At 42.6% G+C, this 21784-nt stretch overlaps 1 protein-coding gene across 1 annotated transcript in view; it reads right to left on the reverse strand.

Annotated features, from left to right (window-relative positions):
• MICALL1 (MICAL like 1) overlaps positions 1 to 21784 on the reverse strand; it is a 977256-nt gene that overhangs the window by 371506 nt on the left and 583966 nt on the right. The window contains exon 8 of the mRNA XM_044068010.1: positions 9948 to 10351. Within this exon, the coding sequence (XP_043923945.1) occupies positions 9948 to 10351 (404 nt within the window). The remainder of the gene's footprint in view (positions 1 to 9947; positions 10352 to 21784) is intronic.

The raw sequence follows: 21784 nt of genomic DNA on the forward strand, positions 1-21784 counted from the left end.
ATTAAGTCTGAAGAAGCGTTCATAGTAATGCAAAAGCATGCATTACATTCAATATATTTTTGTGTGTTCTTTTTAATAAAGGTCTCCTTCGCTTTGGATGGTGCTGCCTCTGGAGTTTCTTTTGAATTTGAAGGTTTTTATATCATAGAGGCACTTTATCCTATTGACTGTGCTTGTTTTATCCTTGTGGATAGTATAAACATATTCCAAAGCAGAAAAAAACCTGTAGAAGTAGCCGTGACCTTTTGGTTTACGAGGCAATGTCTTCCCTTTCAAACTATACCCAAATGAAATACAAACAGTCAACTTGGACAAAATAACCTTAGACACTGGCACACCCAACTAGGCCTTTTTTTAATTGATTAGACTTCCTGAAAGATTTGGTTCTGTCCAAATAAAAGCTTAATTGTCTACAGACATCAAGACAATGCATTAAATAATCTTCTTTATTGGAAATTTCAGGAAATAACAATGGCAAGGGCATGGTCTGATTCAAATTGTTCTCTGTTAACACCTATTGGAGAAAAGCAGGATTCGTTCAGAGGGACAACCTATCTTTATGAAAAATCAAATATGGAGGTACCAAGGACAGGGCCTGCAGTTCTCACACATGCTTGGCAGAGGCAACAGCCACCCAGAATAAGGTTTCCCAAATCAATAACTTCAAGTCAACTATAGCGGAAGAGGTACAGTAAGCACTTGAAGCATAAAAGGCAATTCCCACAGTGGAACAGGATTCTGGACTGGAGGACGCAAGAAAGCCCTTTGAAATTTTTAAAACCACCAAATGGCATATTATTTCTGCCAATGTGAAAACTGGAAATAGTTACCAATTGTACCTTGAAAGTACAGTAACTGCAGCATGAAAGAAACAAGTCAACAAGAAAATCAGGAATCATTTCCAAAGGAACTGAGAAAGGGTTCAAAAACCTTTAGAGTTAGCCCAAAAGTTGAAACATTTCCATTTAACTAGCATATATTCTATGCCAGTGTTTCTCAAACCTTACTCATCTTGGCCCACTTGGACAAAGCACATAATTCAGTGGCTCACTAGCCCCTTCCATAAATCATATTTAAAGATCGGTTGTATTTCACCACCAGAGGTGAGCCTTCAAATGCCGCATCGAAGTGTAAAATTGTGGGCTTCGCATTTACTGTCAGCAATAGCTCAATAACATGTTCGGTGACAGTTAAATAAGTAAAATTAAAAAAAACAAATTTTAATTAATAGCCTTACAGTGAGTAGTGACACGTGTACAATCTCAGCCCTGAAACACTAATAGGTTCATAGATGTGTACAAGGCCAACGGCCCTGGAGCCTTTACAAGCCTAGCCCATAGAAGTGCCCTGGCATCATGCTGCCGTTAGTTCCCAGTGCCTCTCTCAAGTAGAGCCACTGGATTGATCCCCGGGGTGAACTTTCTATTTCCCAACCGTTCATCAAGATTTCTCTTGAAAAGGGCCAGTGAGGTGCTCTGCTTGACATGTATGGGAAGTCTATTCCAGAGCATGGGCAGTCTTCTGGGTTATGAACCTGTCTCTCCAGCATGTTCTGTTGATTGTGGTAAGGAGGTTGAGGTCCCTGGAGCATGTGGTGCGGAAGGATTGGGATTTCTTTAGGTGTAATATTTCTAACAGGGCTTGGTCAGACATGGCTTTGTAAGTCAAGCAGAGATCACCTCTTAATAGATGATATGAAACAGAGAAAAGCTGGAGTTTTTTTTGAGTCTGTCCATGAAGGGCATGTGTTTAAGGCCTAGGATCCTCTTTGCAAGGTACTTTTGTGGCCTTTCCAGCTGTTGCAGGTGTACTTTTGTGGTCTTTCCAGCTATTGCAGCATTCCAAATGGGGTATTATACTCCATGACTGGTCTAATGAGGAAAGAGTAGAAAGAGATGATGACCTCTTTCTTCCTCGATGCAAAACCCTTGGTAATGAGATGTGCCACACAGAAGGAATTTCTGACCACAGTGGCAATGTGGTGGCCGAAGGAGAGGTTGCTGTCAACCTGTGTTCCCGATCTCTTATAGTGCCTTCAGTGTTCAGTGGGCTACCATCAATGTGGTAATTAGTGGGAATTGAGTTTTTCCCAAAGGGAATGACAACACATTTTTTGGCATTAAGCTTAAGAATGTGGTTTTGACACCAATCATTGGTCTCAGTGAGGCCTTTCTGTAGGATGGCTACATCACTTTGTGAGTTAATAATGGCTCCCAGCTTGCAATTGTCAGCAAACTTGGTCAGCCAGAGTCCCTCCATATTGGCCTGGACTTCTGAGAAGTAGATGCCAAACAGGAGAGGACCTGGACCGATCCCTGTGGGACTCCACTCATGTCTGGTCAGCAGTCTGACTTGGAGCCTGCTACTTTCACACTGTGGGTTCTATCTGTGAATTATTTTCCTTAGTAACCCCTGCATTAGTTTATATTGTGTATGCACAAGCACTAAAATAACAATAAATTATTTTGCCCAGCGGTCACTTCAGCAGTCTGACCGTGTATGCACAAGCACTTTCCTGACACACGAATGAATTATTTCCCCAAGCAACATCTTCATTGAGTTTATACAAACACCAAAATGAAACATTTGCCCAAGCGACCCCTTCAGTGAAATGTTGAGGTATACACAAGCACCAAAATGAAACATTTGCCCAAGCGACCTCTTTAGTAACATATGTACAAGCACCAAAATGAAACATTCACCCAAGCGACCCTTTCAGTAAAATGTTGAGGTATACACAAGCACCAAAATGAAACATTTGCCCAAGCGACCTCTTTAGTAACATATGCACAAGCACCAAAATTAAACATTTGCCCAAGCAACCCCTTCCAACAACATATGTACAAATACCAAAATGAAACATTCACCCAAGCGACCCCTTCTGTAAAATGTTGAGGTATGCACAAGCACCAAAATGAAACATTCACCCAATCAACCCCTTCAGTAAGATGCTGAGGTATGCAGAAGCACCAAAATGAAACATTTGCCAAAGAGATCCCTTCATTAACATATGTACAAACACCAAAATGAAATGTTCACCAAGCAATCCCCTTCAGTAAAATGATGAGGTATGCACAAGCACCAAAATGAAACACCCCCCCCCCCTCCAAAAAAAACATAATAGCTTCTCATTTATTAAAAACTGCCACCTGGCTGTATGTAAACAGCAACACAAACACACACACACCTAAAAGCATGCTGTCTCTGTGGAGCTCAAAGATTCATTGGCTTCAAATAACTGCCCTCAGGAATCTGATCTGCCACTGGTGGAGCGAGTGGACAGGACAAGTATTACTAAACCAAATACAGACTTCCTGCTCATGCCACAGCACAGACAATCAGTATTTTTATAGAAGTTCTCCTTCAGTTTCTGGTGCACAGCTGAATCTGTGTTGATTGGTTATCTCAGCTTGTAGCTGCAAACTGAAATTAACCAATCAGCTTCAAGAAAAGAGTATGGGCTCATGGGAGCAAAACATCCAGACACCAAACAAAGCCCTTTATTTCACAAAAAAACAGACGCTGAAGAGGCCAGATCAGATCATACATTTATTCATTTATTAACTCTTGAGGCCCACCAGGAAATCTCCACAGAGGGCACTTTGAGAAAGGCTGCTCTTTGTGTAGATACTTTATGAGAAGAAGGCAAAATATGCACCACTCTGTCTGAAAAAGTTTGGGATCTCTGGGCTTCAGTGGAATTAGAGAAACCTTGTCTGACCTATGTGTCTGAAGGTTGGGCAAATCCAAGCCTGCCAGGTAAGAAATCAGATCTGGATCCAGTATACCTCTCAACTGTCCAGATTTTCACAGAATGCCCAGATTTTTGCCTCATGTTTTGGTCGGTTCCTCATAAAATGCACGGTTTTCTGGATTTTTGTGGAAAATCAGTGACATTAAATTCACTAAATAATGAGAGGCATTTGAGATTCAGGCATCGTATCCTTCAGAAAATGCATGACAACACAATACCTTTTATTCTAGCAACTTTAAAAGTTTATGAGAGCAATATTTAAAATGTATCCCTATTTTGGGGGCTTTGCCCCCCCCCCACTCCATTATTTTTGGCGTTGTACAGATTTTTTGTGCTAAGAGGTTGACAGGTATAGTCAGAAGAGGTCAAAGAATGGGAACCAAACATGACAGGGCCAAACTGGAACAATGAGAATCACACTCCACAATGGGCAGCCCTCTGGATAAATTTCATCATCAGTGGGTTTGGTAGACATGCATACATACTGACAAGCATACAGAAAAGCATTCTTGGGTGACAGTCACCGAGGAGGAACTAAGGCATAATCACTGCTGCACTTGGTGATGGATGGGAAAGCAAACAGGTTCCAACATGGAGTGACCCAGTGCCAAAACATCCAAGGACCATTCGTAAGGGAAAATAATGTTCCTGCTCTGTCTGTTAAAATGTTGGATTTTCCTGGGAAATGCACTGCAACCAGAAACCATTGAGATGAAATCACCCACTGCCAAACTCATGGCATCTTGGAAAAAGGGGTAAGAATGGGTTCCTCCTTGTTGTTCAAATACCAGATCAACAGTTATACTTTCCCATTGGAACTGAGATCACACCTTTGGGGAGACTGTCCTGAAAGGGCTCCAACACAAGAAGGACCACTCTCATCTCTAAGACAATGATGCGAAGATTGGCCTTGGCCAATGACCAGGTCCCCTTGAACAGTCCTCCCTTTAAAATGCTGGCCCCTCCAGAAGACAGGCGTCCATCGTGACTGTGCCCAGTGGGTGGAGAGAGCAAATGGTCTCCTGATGGACACCAAGGGAGACTCCAACTGCTGCCTGACTTGTTTGTGACACATGCTTGTCAGTAAGATGGGAAGCTTCATTCTACAAGTCAAACAAGATCATGGCACAGCAAGTGTCCACTGCAAAGTGGTACCTCGCAAAGGGTACTAAGAAGATGGCAGCTGCCATGTGCTCTAAGAGTGTGAGTACAAGTGATGCTGGAGGCTTTCTGTAATATAGCAAGGAAATGGCTTGCCTCTGTAAGCTGGAAGTTATGCAATTTGACAAACTGTGTCCAAATGAAAACCTATGAATTATAGTGTATAAACGGGGTGAAGACAGAACTTTTAATAGCCGACTGTAATCCCCAAAAAACTGCACAGCTGGAGTAAGCTGCTCCTTGCCCTGACTAAAGATGCCCTCATACAGGTGGTTAGACCCAACAATCAAGGTAAGGGAAGACCTGAAACCCCTGCAGCCTAAGCCAGGCTGCTATGACTGCCATATACTTAGTGAACACCAGGGAGCAGTGGTGAGAAAAAATGACAGAGCTCTGAGCTGATAATGACTGGCTCCCAACCAGAAGTGTAGAAACTATCTGGAACACCTTGCTATCTTTACATGATGGTAGGCATTCTTGAGATCAAGCAAGCACATTCAGTCAGCTTTCCTCAAGAGAGGCAGAAGAGACTACACCATGACTACCTGTTTGAAAAAGCGGTTCAGCTTTCTCAAATCAAAAACTGGCCTGAGGTCCTTGTTCTTCTCTGGAATCAAAAAGAAAAAGAAGCTTAAACAGATCCTGGATCTGTATTGGTCTGGTGGAACCTCCTGGAAGACCTAATTTAGTAACAGCTTCTGAATTTCAATGGCTGTCTCCCTTCTCTGATAGGCTGGCACGTCTAGGTGTTGTCTGGGATTTAACTTTGGAGTCTCAAACTGGAATCATGTAACCGCTGGATATGACTCAACACCCATACATCTGAGGTGATGGCCTCCCAAGCCTCTGGGTGTACAGCCAAATGATCCCCAACTGCCTCCAGTTCCAGACAATGAAGCAACCACTCAGGGTTGCTGAAAGGGCCTCCCTGAGAAAGCTCTGTAGAAGCTCTGGTTCTGTAGACCGCCTCTGCTGCATGGGCAGCTCCCATTGTTGTTACTCCCCCTGCTGCGGGGGGAACTTTCTGAAGGAGCTTCCTGAAAAGGCTGATATGCTTTTCTGAAGAAGAGACATTTTCCTGCTCCTACTTTCTGACAGGTCTATTGAGGGTTAGCAAAATATTCTCCAATGGCAAACAGCCTCTGTATGGGGGTGTGTAAATAAAGGATGGCTTGAAGCAGTCTGCAAAATTACACAACCTCATCCAAGAGCGACAATGCATGCCAATGCTGGCATCAGCAGATCAGAACATGCCATCAGTCGCATTAGAAAGCAGACTTATGGACATATTGCCAATAGACTACGTTGGACAACTGAGTCTCAAGAGTCTTTTGAGTCTGCTGTGCCTTAACCACCCTTGACACTTCCAACACAATGCCCCGCTGAAGTCTCGTCGAGTGAGTGAGGTAGTTTAACTCTCAGTGCAAATGTGGCTGAAGTGTAGCAGTCCTAACCAGTCCAATGCCCGAGACTTCCAATTTGGGGGATGAACTGACTAATTGTCTTCAGAGATGTCCTTCTTAGTGGCTGCTGACAGTGCAACAGCATCAATGGCAGGACCCTTACTCCAGTGTTATTGATGTTTGGGAAGGAGCCAGAATCTTGGACCATTTCTTTAGAACTGGTTCCACTATATCAGGCTTTTTCTATTCCCCCTGGGACACAAGTTCAAAAAGATGGCCGGAGAGGGAACAGCTCAGGACATGGATAGGCCCCACCCCAAAGGCCTCCAAAAATACCAACTCCTCTGGAGATGTGGCTTTGGCAGTCTAACCCCTGCACTGGTGAACTGGCTCCAAAAGATCATAAAAAGAGGCATCACCAAGGGGGGAATCTAGGGAACACTTCTCTTCATTGAGGCCAGTATCCTCGATGACGGATTCCTCTGGACAATCTAAGTGCTTCCTCTTGCACCAACTCTTGCCAGAGACTTCTCCACCCTGGAGAATCTGAGGGGCAAGAGGCAGGGGCCCTGATGGCAGGGCAGACTGGAGACCACCTGGAGTGGACTGTCCTGGAGCAGACTGATAAGTGTCCATGAGCACAGATATCGAAAAGGAAGCAATACTGGCTGCAGCCAACCACTCCTTTCCCTGACTGGAGAACATCCTCTCTACAACATCAAAGGCAGAAGTTGAAGCTGGCACCATGGAGTCCAAACATCTAGGATCCAGAGATCCAAATGATATATCAAACTCTGCAGCCACCCGGCTTGCCTTGAAGCCAACAGGAGAACTGAACTAGGGAGAGCAGAGTCATCGAGCAGGAACAACTCTGAAACCTAAAGCTTCAAACCTGACCTGGAAACACCTGTCTCAATGTATCAGCTCCAAGATCCACTCAGCTCCAAAACTGACAGTGTCAAGGAAACCAATGCAGGGGTAGGAGACGGAATTGGCCAAGCCATTGGATCTGACCCTAAGGATATAAAGGCAACCAGCTCTGATAATCAACTGTAGGCCCAGAGGGAGAAAACCAGCTTGATGAAGTTGAAGCCTTGGGTGGAGAATCCAAAGCCTAAGGGACCAGTCCTAATTGCATTTGAACATGTAGGAAGGACTGCATCAGCTGCTCCAAGTCAGCGGGTCTTAAATTCCCGACTAAATGGAAAGATCGAGTTGACAAAGCTACCTATGAAGGCTTGGAGGTTTGCCTGTTAGTTGACAGCTCTGAGGACTGGATTCAAACTAGAGAGGCTCAGATATGGGGCAGAGAAGGAGATGACTCAAATGAAGACTTTCACAGTGTGGAGAGGGAGAAGGGTGAAAAGGTTCTATCCAAGGGAGCTCCTTCTGACAGAAAAAGACTTGGGATATTTAGTGTAGGGGAAAAAGCCTGCCCTGCAGTCGGTGCCGAGGGAGATTGGGTCCACGTTGTTAGATCCGATGATGGTGATGAAGCCGCCAGAGGAGCTAAAGACCTTGGGACCTTCAGATCCGGCACACAAAAAGATGAGGAAGATGACTGTTTTAGTATCCTTTTGAGGATTTCTGGTCCTTAGAACCTTGTTCACCATTGTTGACCTTACTAGCAGGCACTGAAGAGGATGATGAGTTGCTGGACATCAACAGACACTTGACCAACCTCTGGCCCTTTCTCTCATTTAAAGCACGAATAATAAAACTCTCAGTACACTACAAATTGAGGTGAGTGGCCTCAAGACAAATACATCGGTCATGCATGTCTTGATAGCAGAGCTTGTAGCCACACATTACACATTTTTTAAAACACTTCTCCATAACAACCTACACCACTATCAAACTTATTAAGAATGAAAAAGTACAACTACACAAACTATCCTATCAACAGACAAAACCTAAAGCACACAATACTGTAAAAGCCTGCAAATGAAACAAACACTCCCTATAGCCACTAAACCTACACTACCTAATTACTAACAAGAAATTTACACCTAAAATCACTTCTAACACCAAACTGCACTAGGACAGAGGAAAGGGGATACAAGGTTAAGCTAAGAGCATTTGCAAAGATATTTACCCCATGGAGCTCAAGAGGAAGCCGTTTGTTGTTCACGAAGGTATGAAGCAAATGAAATCAGGTGTAATCCTAGTTGGGTTAGGGATTACAGGTACAGGAAGCAGAGTTTAGTCGGTTGGCTAAAGTCTTTAGGATACGGCTGGTCTCAGATCGGAGTCAAATCCGATAACCCCACAGGTTGAACCCAGATGGAAAGGAAAACATCAGGTCACACTCAAGTCTTAAATCTAATGACAATTTCAAGCTATGGAACAAGGTTATAACACCATCACAATCTCACAAAAGCCATACTATTTCACAAATTAGAACAGAACTGTCACTGTGTAATCATACCCTCCAACTCATCCAAAGACTGGCCCTAGAACAATCTTCTGAATTCCAGTGACAGTGTTCCCTTCACAGAAAATCATCTTCTCTAGTTTGTAGAATTTGTAAATAATATTCAGTGGTAAAAGTGTTAGTCAACTTAATGCCTTATGCACCCTCATTTCCATTAAATCATGATTACCCAAGGGTAACTACATCTATCTACTATCCAATATATATGTCTTTTAGTATAATATTATGACCCACGGGTCTCTTGTACACTTGTTACATACAATATATATATCAAGTCTTACTTTTCACCGACGTATAGCTTTTGCATAAATTGTCAATCATTTTGACACTCTGGTTAAAATATTTACTGGTACGCTATGTAAGCAAAAGTTCATATTCAGAATGAAAAAGTAATAATGTTACACAGTTTGAAGTCAGCAGCACATTTAGTTATCTACAATCCATTTCCCACTGTTACATATGAGAAGAACAGTCCAAAACAAGTATCCCATGTATAGAGGGACAACACATAACCCTGACAAATGGGTTCAACCTCCCAATCTGACTTGTTATTGTTACTGTAACATATAAATGAACCAGAATCATCTAAATACTTTTAGTGTCAATAAATGGCTAAGTTACAATGTCATCAGGTTTCCAACCACAGGACACATGCATCAGTAAACTGAAATGACATATAAATTCTCTGCATACAACACGGGTACACAGTTGGTCAATGAAAATACTTGTACAGTACTTAAGAATAAAGCTTTGATGTTAGAGCACAACTTGGCTGATATATCAATCTCACCAGAATACAAAACCACAGCATTTGCTTTCAAATGGGCTAAGTATGCATTGACACTACACTAAAGCAGTACAGAGACACGGTGATCCTGAATACCTAAAGATAAAAATACTCAGATATGTGAGCAGCATCTTAAAACTATGGCATCTGAGAACAAGAAAAACGGCAAAGGGATTTCAGTTCATAAGCCTCAGCAGCAACACTAATCATGACTATTTTCTGGTGCCTCATTGCTAATCCACCTTTTGCCTGTGTGATCCTCCAGGAGAAATTCTATAAAACACATTGCTGCTGTATTACTGCAACTGTCTGTTGACTACTTTTGTATGCATCTATCCCAGGCTGCAACACTTTCTCAATGGGATCATTTGGTTAGCAAAGCATTAAATAACTGAATTAACCACTTACTTTGTGGGGATGCATGTGGGGCTTTGGGGGCAAGACGTTTTTTTGTTCTAGGACTGCTAGTTGGAGTAATACCATACCAAGGGTGGTTTGGCTTAAGTGTGGTGTCACCCTTCTCTTCTTCAAATGTTTTTTCTCCTTTCCCTGATGATTCGCTGGCTTCTGAAATTTCTTCCTCCTCTTCATCCTCGAATGGATTAATGGGTTTGGGTTGGGTTTCTGACACATTTGAAATTTTGGCTGATGCTTTCTCTTCATCTTTCATTGGTATGGAATGCTTTCCTTCATCTACAGCTTTAGGAAGCACCATTCGGCTTTGGCTTGGAGGAGGTGGTGGAGGTCTTCTTTTCTGCTCAGACTGAACAAGCACAATCCAAGGAGGGTCTTTAGGCTTTTCACTTCCCTTTCTGTTTACGGTGCAGGTGAAGGAAAATAAGAAGCTTAGTGAACTGCATGATAAAACATTTAGCTTACATTTAAGCCGGTAAAAACACACAAACAGTTACAGCATTGAAAACAATGGCTAGATCACACAATTATTGCCATAACTTTATTAACTTATAATTTTATATCTACACCACAAACTGTTTTAAGAATAAAAAGGTCATGTTAACTGTGTGACTTCTGGAAAGAACTGATCAATGCCTTGAGATGCATATCCTCAAACAGTCACACTGACAAAAAAAAAAAAAGTTATGTCTTACCATAACATTACATGTGTGTTGTCTATCTTCACTAATCCTTGACTGTAGGCTCAGTTCTGAGCCTCGGAACTGATTCAGCAGTTTACTTCAGCTCGCGCCCTCCAAATTCTTGAGCTAGGCTCTACCCATAATCCTCCTCTGTAAATTACCTCAGATCGAGTTTGCCTGAAGTAGTGGCAGACAAGTAAGGATATAAATAGAGACCAGATATGTGTCACTATGATAAAGCCAGTTCTGGGAGAATTTCAGGATGGGAATTGAAAGGGGGGAGGGGTGTCAAGGATTAGTGAAGATCAACAACACAGATGGAACGTTATGGTAAGACGTAACTTCTTTACCTGATGTTGTCAATCTTCACTCAATCCCTGACTGTAGGACTGTTGGGAGGTATGCCTAAGCACCACGATCGAAACAAATGATGCCTGTCCCCTTGAGACCTGATCCAATTTGCAATGAGTGATAAAGGTATGTGGAGAAAACCCAGTGACCGCTGCACAAATATCATCCAGGGATGCTCTGGCATGAAAAACTGCAGAAGTTGCCATGGCTCTAGTTGAATGGGCTTTAACGGAGTGTGGAAGTTGAAACCCTTTTGACTGACATACAAAAATAATAGTCTCTAAGCCATTTTGCCAAGGTAACCTTTGAAACTGATTACCTAAAGGTAGAGCAGAGAATGCAACAAATTGGTCACACTTTCTGAAATCCCTTGTTCTGTGAAAGTAAAAACGTAGTTGTCTGTGGACGTCTAGCAAATGAAGGGAATGCTCCACTTCACTGGTAAAATTAGGGAAAAAGACTGGCAATCGAAGTGTTTGATTTATATCAGATTCTGAAACTACCTTTGGTAAAAAGGATGGATTGGTCCTAAAATCAACCCAATCCTTGTGAAATATTAAGTAGAGAGGTTTGCAGGATAAGGCCTAAAGTTCAGATACTCTTCTGGCAGATGTAATAGCCACCAAAAATAAAGTTTTCATAGAGAAAAACTAAGTCTCAAGTTGTTGATGGTTCAAAGGGGGGACAAAGTGAAGGACTGTAGGACTAGTGTTAGATCCCAATAAGGAATTGGTTCTTTAAATGGAGGTTTTAACATCAGGAGCCCCTTTAAAAATGTTTTGCAGAGTTTGTGTGAGATTAGAGATGAGCCATCAAATCCAATATGAAAGTTTGAGATTGCCGCTAGATGGACTTTAATTGTTGATACAGAGGAACCAGTTTGGTAGAGGTTAGCTAAGAAATCCAAAACCTTATGAACAGGGCTCAAATAAGGATCAAGTTTGTTGTTAAGGGCCTGATTCGCACATTTTTCCCATTTACTTTGATAAAGTTTCCTAGTTGAAGGTTTGTGAAGAGCCACAATAATTTGTCAGACAGGAGAGGATAGGGAAGGATGCCTGGCAATCATTGGAACTGGAGAAGCCATGCAGTGAATTTGAGATGTTGGAGATTCAGATGAACCATGCCTTACAGGAGAGATAGTAGATCTGGATCCAGAATCCATGGTTTCTGAAGAAGGTGAGGCCAGAGGAAGGGAAACCAAACCTGTCAAGGTCAGAAGGGAGCAATGAGGATTATTCAGTTTTCTGCCCTCCTGGCTTTCTTTAGAAACTGCGATATCAGGGGAGTTGGAGGAAAGGCACAGAGAGGACCAGGGGGCCAATCATGAAGAAGAGCATCTCTGTTTGACTCCCACGGGGGGGGGGGGGATTAGGGCAAAGTAACTTCTGCACTTGTTGTGCAAAGGTGAGGCAAAAAAATTGCAGCAAGGTTGGTCCCAATGATGAAAAATCTTGTTCACCAGTACAGGATTGAGAGACCACTCATGAGGCATGAGAATAGTTCTGCTCAGCTTGTCCGCAATCACGTTGGAGTTCCCCAGAATGTGCGTTGCTATGAGAAAGTTGTTCCCCCTTGTTTATATACCAGACCACAGACATGTTGCTTGTTTGAATTGCTACTGTACCTAGAGGAAGGGCATCATGGAATGCTTGCAACACTAACAGCACTGCCCTTATATCTAGAACACTGATGTGCAAAGTTGGCTTCTATTTGGGACCACGTGCCTTGGACTGCTCTTCCCAGATAATACCCCCCCACCCTATCTGGGAAGCATGCATAGTTACTGTGGCTTGGGGTTGGGGAAAAAGGAAAGGTCATCCCAAGAGAATCTGATCAGAGTGGAGCCACCACATGAGATCTTGTTTGCAGCGATTTGTAACCACAATTAGGTAAAACACTGGGTGGTGCATCAGACCACAGGGCTGCAAGTAACCATTGCAGGATTTGCATGTGATATCTTGCTAAGGGGACAACAGTTGTTGCCGCTGTCACTGAGCCTAATGCTTTTAGGATTAACTTTGCTGGAATTCTCTTGTTTCTCAGAATTTGTCTGACTTGGGATCTGATCCATTGCAGTCTTTCTGGATGAAGAGAAGCAATTCCTGTAACAGCATCTAAGTAGGCTCAGATGAAGTCCAACTGCTGAGAAGGCTGTAAGCTTGACTTTTCATGATTTATTGTTACACCTAGAGAGGTGCAGAGTATAATCTCTTGCCCGTTCTGACACCTGGTGGTAGCGGTGAGGAGCTAGTCGTTGAGATATGGAAAGCTCGAATGCCCTGCGGCCTGAGATGAGCTGCAACCACTGCCATGCATTTGGTGAACACCCTGGGAGCTGTGGTGAGTCCAAAGGGCAGTGCTCGGAATTGGAAATGACTGGCTTCCAGCCGGAAGCGCAGGAACCTCCTGGAGCATTTGTCCATTTTTATGCGGTAATACACATCCTGGAGGTCTACAGAGCACATCCAATCGCCTTTTTCCAAGAATGGAATTATTGACTGTACCATCTGGAATTTAGTTTGCTGAACTGCCTTGTTGAAATGGCTGAGCTTTATTTGTATTTATTTATTTTACATTTGTTAACCGGGTTAGTCTGTCTGAGCTTTTGGCTCATTTTCAGCAGAGATCAGGGGAGAAAAGCTCCTCAGGGAAAACAATTTTAAATTTAAGAAACAAAGTATTAATAATCAACTTTAGGCTCTATTATGCCAAGACCCATGGAGAAAAGCTCCTCAGGTAATACAATTTTGGAAACAAAGTATTCACAATCAGCAGAAGAATATGAGACTTGTTACAATATAATTTAAACTGCTATATACAAAATCAAATAATAGTCAGGAAAATATTTTGAAACCAGTTACATATCCCTTAAAATGAGTAGTACCAAGTTGTTTTGGAGTTTAGAAAAGAAGGAATATTCAAATAGCTAGTTGAAGATATAAGGGAAATAGAGTAGAGGGGACCTTTTAGACAGACTAGTTAAAGTAGGTTAGTTTGGAGCTGAATGAATCAAGTTTGGTTAGAGAGGGAGGAAGGGGAGTAGTGGAAGGAAGGAAGAGGTAGGAGTACAAGGATAGAGATACATTAAGAGTGAGGTGGTGAAATAGGTGGAGGGATAATAGTTTCAGGGTGGATGGCTACAGTGGCAAAACCATTTTTTTAGGTATTTTCTTATGGCTAATCTGAAACTCTTGCTACGATGAAGGGACTTCATTTCCAAGGGGAGCTGGTTCCAGGATGTAGCCGGGTTACAGTTATAGAGAAGACATTCTATTTTGGTTTTGGGTTTGTAGATGTGTAATAATTCTTGGTCTGAGCTGCACAGAGTCCTAACAGGGGAATATTTAGCTATGATGGAGGAGATGCTGGGGCAGATGGAGGGTAGATAGAAGATGGATGGAATGATTTGTAGTTGGTATAGTTGGAGCAGATGAGGGAGTTCTAGCCAGTCCAGTTGCTGGAGTGCTAAGCAGTGGTGTGACTTGTAGGTTTGGTTCACTGCAAATCTGGCAACCTTGTTGTAGGTAGTTTCAAGTTTGGAAATGAGTGTAGAGTTTAGGTTTGTGAATATGTGACAGCTCTATAGAAGTGTTGGAAGTAGTAAAGCATGACAGAGTGTTTTTCGGCCTGTGTTTGTTAAGTACTTCTTGTTGCGGAAAAGGTGCCCAAGCTTCTGAGGAGTTTTTTTATAGAGTTAGTAATATGTAGATCAAACTTAAGCTGGTCATCTATTGTGACACCTAGCAATTTAGTACTAGGTTCAGCTGAGATGGTGGTGCTGTTGCTAGATAAAATGGTAAATGTACTTTTGAGTATGCTGAGGTTTTTGGGGAGGAAGAGTTTGAACTTAGTTTTCTTTGGATTAAGTATGTTTGTTATCACTAAGCCATGTCTTATTGGTGTGGAAAGATGCCTGGGTAGTTGAGTGGAGGTCAGTTAGGTTGTCAGCAATGGTTATAACTGTAGAGTCATCAGAATATTGCACAAGAGATGACTGGGGACATGAGGAGTAGAGTAAGTTGGTGAAAATAGTGGTCCAAGTGTGGACCCCTGGGGGAGTCCCATTTGTACAGTGAGGGGGGGGGGGTAGTGCAGAGAGCCATTTAACTGATTGCTGGCAGGTAGAGAGACAGCTGGAGAATCAGGAGATAGTAGGGGGAGAGAAATTTAAGTTAGTGAGTTTGTCAAGGAGGAGAGGGTGAGAGACGGTGTCAAAGGCTTTAGAAAGGGCAAGGAATAGGCATGAGACAAGTTTATTGTTATCACGAGCAAGGGAGACTGTGTTGATGAAGGATATTAGTGCAGTAATTGTACTATACTTGGGACGGAATCCAGGCTGAGTGGGTGTGAGAAGGTTTTCCTGGTGAAGGTAATGCATTACCTACTTGTGAATGCATTTCTCTAGGATTTTGAAGAGGAGAGAGTATGGCAATTGGTCTAAAGTTACACATGTCTGAGGAGTTACCACCTTTGTGAATGGGTAAAGTAAATAAGTTTTTCCATCGAAAATAGATCGACTGATCAAGACAGATACAGGATAGGCAAGAGGTCCAGATGCAATCTGCAGGAAATAGGAGGGTAGGTTGTTGGCTGATGGGGAGCAGGGTTTAAGTTTAGAGAATAAAGATTTTATATAGTTAGTTAGTTGATACTGTTTTAAGAGAGAAAGAATAAGAAGGGTTGGAAAGAGGCATGGAGTTTATGAGGGTGCTAGCATTGTTGCTTGGGGGGGGGGGGGTTATTAAGGTGGTTATTGAGTTTATAAAATGATTGTTAAATTTATTGGCTATGTCTTCAAGGGTTGCATTGGGGAAGGGTTTCCTGAATGTAGAGTGTGACTGATGGAGGTCCAGAATTTTTTCGGGTCTGATTTTAGAGTAGAGGGAGGATTGGCGTAGAAGTTTGTTTTGTCATTATGGATGATTTTTTTAATTTTATTTCTGAGTTCTTTATATTTCTGATGGAGAGAAGGGGTCCTGGTTTTAGTCCACATTTTCCATATCCTGTCCCAATCTTTCATGAGGGTTCGGGTAGATTTAGTAAGCTAAGGAGCAGTGCTGGATTTGATTTTAATTGTGCGTAGAGGAGCAAGGGAGTTAAGAATGTTTAGGAAGGTAGTGTTAAAGGAGTGGACAAATTCATCTAAGGGAAGAGTGGTGAGGTTATACCAGTTAATTCTAGAGAGTTGGTGAATGAAGGCGTCAGGACTGAAGTGTGAAAGTGTGAGGGTGGTAATACATTTGCTTGGTTTGGTTTGGTAAGGTGGGGAGTGTTGTCTGGTAACTTTTATTCGGCAGTGGTCACTGAGGGCATTTGGAAGGGTTTGGGGGTTATAATAGTTTTGAGGGTGGGAGACCAATAACCAGTCAAGAAGAGAGCTAGGTAAGTGAGATTTATTAATATAGGTAAGGGGTTGTTATTAGCTGCTCACACACATGCAGATTAATACAGGAAGTAGTGTTGGGAGTTTGTAATGAAAGCCAGTCTATATTTACATCTCCCAGTATAATTTTTTTGTTGTGGATGGTTTGAGAGAGGTGATATAGGATGTTCTCAAGTATGTTAATATTATCACCAGGGGGAATACAGATTGCTACAACAGTAATGGTGTTGAAGTTAAGTTTGAAGTTGGTCAGTAGGAGTTCAGCTGTTGAGAAGGAGGGTAAAGCTAGTTTGGGACTCATTTGGGAGAGATGATTGGAGTAGAGTATGGAGACTCCTCCTCCTTTTCTTTTTGGTCGATCAAGTCTAAGGATATTATAGCCAGGAGGGATAATTTCACTGTCCAGGTGGTGTGGTTTTAACCATGTTTCTGTTAGGGTAACTATGTCAGGAGTATAGTTAGCTAACCATGCATGGAGTTCTTTAACATTATTAACTAAACTCTTGAAGTTGATAGAGCAGAATGTTACTTGTTTTTGTGAGTTATGAGGGTTGATGGGTTTAGGAACAGGAGGGTTACTATTCAGGGTAGTGTCAGTAGGGCCATGGTTTGGATGGAAGTCACCTGATAGGAGTAGAAGTTTGCAGTGAGGTTTTAGTTTGAATAGATAGACTTTAGTTTTTTGTTTCCAAGATGGGTTTCCAATCCCGTTTTTTATGGGCACTAAAAAGAACCTTGAGTAAAACCAGGATCCTGTTTGGTCTGGTAGGACATTTTGGATGACTCTCTTGTCGAGCAGATTTTGAATTTCTAGGACTGCTGCTTCCCTGTGACTGCGTGAGACATCCAGGAGTTTTTTTTGGTGATTGGGGGAAATGAAAGTTTCATAACCTCTGGATATTATTCTCTGCACCCATCTGTCCATAGATAATAGTTGCTAGGCAGATTGGTGCAGAGAAAGTCACCCCCACCCGACTGCCTCCAGGGCAGTCATTCAGGAGTGCTGATAAGAAGTACCAGAGAAAGATTCTTTGGACCCCTGGTTATCTGGTCCATTTCTGCCTCTGAGGCGGCATCTTCCATTACTTCCACCCCTGCCTTGGGGAAAGTCTTTGTTGTGTGAATCCTGGAAAGGCCCTTTGGATTTTTTAAACCATAGTTTCCCATTTCTCTGGTTCTTCAAGTAAGGCCATTGAGGAATGGAGAAATGTCCACCTATGGCAGAAAGGGTCTTGCTATCTTTTTCACATTTGGCTAGTGTCTTTTATCTTGGGACCATAAAGGGTAGATCTGTCAAAAGGAGCGTTGACGAAGGACGCTTTAAATGGCTCTGCAAAATCACACAAGCGCATCTAGAAGTCCCTTCTAATGGCTATGCCTGAACCCGCTGCTCTGGGCGATCAGCCTCACGGACGAGCTAGAAATTGCATCAAGAGTTGCTAGCTGAGAGGTAACTTTGTCCCGTACCCCTTCAGCCATCGCTCCTGACAAGGTATCTGAGAGCTCTGTGATCAGATCCCTCTGTAACCTTGTAAAGTGTAACATACAATTCAAGGACTTCAGAGTAAAGGTCGTTGAAGCATAAATGCACTTTCCAAACCTATCTAAAGTCCTGGACTCCTTGTTAGGAGGATGGATAGTCGGAATTTCTTCAGCAAGTTCCTTTTTCATGGCTGCCGCTATCACCATGGCATCAATGGGTAAACCTTTGGACCAGTGTGGCTTGTCCTTAGGGGCTGAGAGGATTCGATCAGGCTTACTAGGGATTGGCTCAATGGAGTCAGGCATCTTCCACACCCACTGAGTGATCAGTTTAATAAGATCATCAGCGGCAAGAAAGATCCAAGTAGAGGGTTGGGCATGAAAAGCCTCCAGGTGTACAGAGACTTCTCTGAGGAAGGTTGGACGGAAGACCAGCCACCCCCTCTGTTTCAGGATTTCTAGGATGTCCCTGAAGGAATCATCATCAGGGGTGACCTAGGGGAACCTTCCCCTTCACCAAAATCGGTATCTTCAGTGAAAGACTCCTCCAAGGAGTCTGTTTCCTCTTGCACTTCTTCTTCACAGGTACTTCCTCGGAGGGATGTACTGGGGAAGTGTCAATAAAGGAACCACCAAAGTTGGTCTTTCCTGGGACTTTTGTGCCCTCTGTTCTACGGATGGCAGCTCAGGTTCGAGGAGATATGCAAATTTGTTCCCAGAGGGATGCAAAGACTGAGTTCACAATGGACAAAGCCTTCTCCATGATTCAGAAGGCCGGCTCCCCTGTAGAGGGATGGGAGCCCGGAACTGAGGTCACACCCCGCACCAAGGAGGCGACCCCCAAAACAGAAGCCTAGGTGGATCTTGCAAATACCGAAGCACCATGGGACATGAATGGCTCCGAAGTTAAGGAAACCAATCCATGCACCTCGGACCAGACCAGAGAAGATCGACCCTGGGAGACTTCAGTGCTAAAGGGCTGGAGGAACTCAAGGTAGCTCTCGGTGCTGGAGACAAAGTTGCTATTGGAACACAGACAGTCCGTGTTACGAGTGGAAGTGTCGGAACTGAAGGCTCCAAAGTCTCGATAGGAGATGGAGGAGGAAATGGCAGTGTCACAGAAGAAGAGGTTCTGACACCAGGTTGGCTAGGAACTGAAGAGAATCCCCTTGCCTCCAGGAGCTGATCCACTAGTCTCATGATGTCTGGCTCAGAGAAACTCTTAGTGGATTGAACTGATGTTGTAGATGGAGACCTGGGGGGTCTGACACCGAGGAAGGGGCTGGATGGTCTGTCTTTATGAGGGTCAACAGATGAACAGTACCTAGATCTAGGTACGGAGATTAATTTTGGTTTGTCTGATGCTGACAGATTCAAGGAAGCCAATGTCAACTCCGACGATTGAACAAGTTCAGTGCCAAGTCCTGATTTGGGTGCCGAGGAAGTGGTCAGTGCCAAGGAATGTTTTGGTGCCTTCTTTGTTGGTTCCGAAACACTGGGAACTGAAGAAGGACGTTTCTTAGAGGAGACTGAAGAGGATGAAGACAAACTGGCTTCAGTCTTTGACCTAGAGATGGCCTCATCAAAGTCCGATTTTAGAAGGCCTTTTAAAACTAACTTTTTACATTCTGTGAGAGTTCTCGTAGAGAAACCTGACAAATCGAGCAACTCTCTTGTAAATGAGCTTTTCATAGACAGTGCACACATAACGTATGTGCATCTGAATTAGGCATTTTGCTCTGTCACTTCTCACACCTCTTAAAACCTGAGGTGCCTTTAGATTTAAAAGGTGAATCTACTTTTCCTTCCATACCAGTCACACACAAGTATATAATGATAGAAGAAAGCTTTTTTTTTTTTAATAGAAAATATTAAAGGAAAGAAATACCAACTACGGTATTAGAGATTACCTCGAAAGGTAACAAAGGGGAAAAAAGAGGGAGTACCAACAATGGTACTTTGACAGAAACTATTAAAAGTAGAAAGAAATAAACAAGAACACTCATGTACACAAACTGTAGAGAAGAAAGGAGAGGAGTGGATAGAAAAGGAATTATGCTAATGAAGTAAATAGCCTGAGAGAAACTTAAAGGAAAATTTTTTAAGAAAACACTTACTGAAATATAGCCAAAGCTAAACAGCAGTAGAAAGGAGTCTGACACACAAGCAGCAAATGAGATGAGGTAATTTACAGAGGAGCATTATAGGTAGAGCCTAGCTCAAGAGTTTGGAGGATGTGAGCTGAAGTAAATGGTTGAGTCAGTTCCAAGATTTGGAACCAAGCCCACAGTCAAGGACTGAGTGAAGATTGACAACATCAGATCTATACTTTCAGTTAATTTTACATGTAAGGGGGCTGCCTTCTCCCTTAAATCCTACCTGGCTCTTTCTATCTAAATGGAGAGTATGTCCGGGGAGAGAGAAAGTAGTCCGACAGAATTAATAGATGATACAATCTGCAAAAATGTATTGGAGTGAGGAATAACATTAACTTCTTAAATTATGCTGCTTCACTGGTGTAGGTATAGTAAAATAATGCCAATTTGTCATCTCATACTGACAAACTGAGACTGTGTAGTCCCATGGAAGTTGGGTATTTCAATTTATGCATCAATATGAACAACATTACTTCAAAGTAGAATTCATTTTGCACAGTACAATGACTTTTTGCAACAACATCCATAGCTACTGTGCAGACATTCACTAGTGCTGCAGTTATTTCTGAACAACCTGAAGTATGTTACTAAAGGAAAAGCCCTTAACAGTGAATAAATGAAAGCCAGTTTAGTTTAAAAGCATTCCTTACACTACATTCTGTAGCAAAAAAAATAGCCATAAAATATACATAGTAAGAAACGATTCCTGCTTTTGCATTAATGCTCTCATGCCATGAAGCGACTGAAAATCAAACTGTTTCATGTGAACATGCAGTTTTGTTTCTAAATGAAACACGGGGATACAGTATATTTAACCGGCTTGTTCATGATCACACTGGGGACCATGAAAATGAAACAGTGGCTTCCACATTTCAAATTCAATACCATAATCAAAGCAATAAACAGATTTTCTTAAAAAAAATCCCCCCTCTTGTCTTTTGAATTTGCCACCATTGATGTCATAGAAAAACGCAAAATGCACAGGCATAGTGCACAATGTGTACAATTAATGTACAAAAAAAGAAAACTATCACCACAATCCAAAGCCACTGTGACACAGAAAGTACAGTTGTGTACACTTACCATAAATGTAGATGTTCAAGTGTATTCACTGTTGCAGTCATCGCACTTGGGTTATTTGCCTGCAGGTAGTGCTCAGTCGGCCGGAATACCAGAGACTTAGTATTTCTGTGTCGGATGCTGTCACTCCAGGACTGACGGCAGGTCGTCAGGGGTATAAAACAAGCAGCTGACACCATTACAACAGTTTTTCTTGCCCCAAATGTTAGGAGCTCCCAAAAAGGGAGCTAAGTAATGGTGGGGAAAGCACCACCAGTAAAAAGTAAATACCAGTACCAATACCCCTGAAAGGGGTGAGTAACAGCCATAGAGAGGAGAAAGAGAGAGACACAAGACAGGGGGCTGATATCTGGGTCAGCAGCAGGATTCTTGAAAAGAAATGTGTGAGTGTCAGGTATTCTGTAGTACCTGTCTGGTTTCCTAGGGGGAGAAGGTAAAATGTCAGGAGTAAGACTGGATTCCATAAAAACATCATCAACATCCAGGACAGAGGGTATTGCTAAAGGCGTGTGCTGAGGCAACTCTAGGAATTCTCTGAGTCTCTTTTTGGACTGAGGATAGTCTTGGCATTCCCAGTGGAAATGATCTCTTAAGGCATGCAAGGTTTCACCAAAATAAAAATCCTCTGGAGGGGGGTAGAGGGAATGGATTCCTCTGCATCTGAATCCTCATAAGCAGATAAAGGTATGTCTT

This window comes from Protopterus annectens, chromosome 1.part0 (assembly GCF_019279795.1).
Source record: "Protopterus annectens isolate FY-2018-M chromosome 1.part0, PAN1.0, whole genome shotgun sequence".
Classification (NCBI taxonomy): Eukaryota; Metazoa; Chordata; order Ceratodontiformes; family Protopteridae; genus Protopterus; species Protopterus annectens.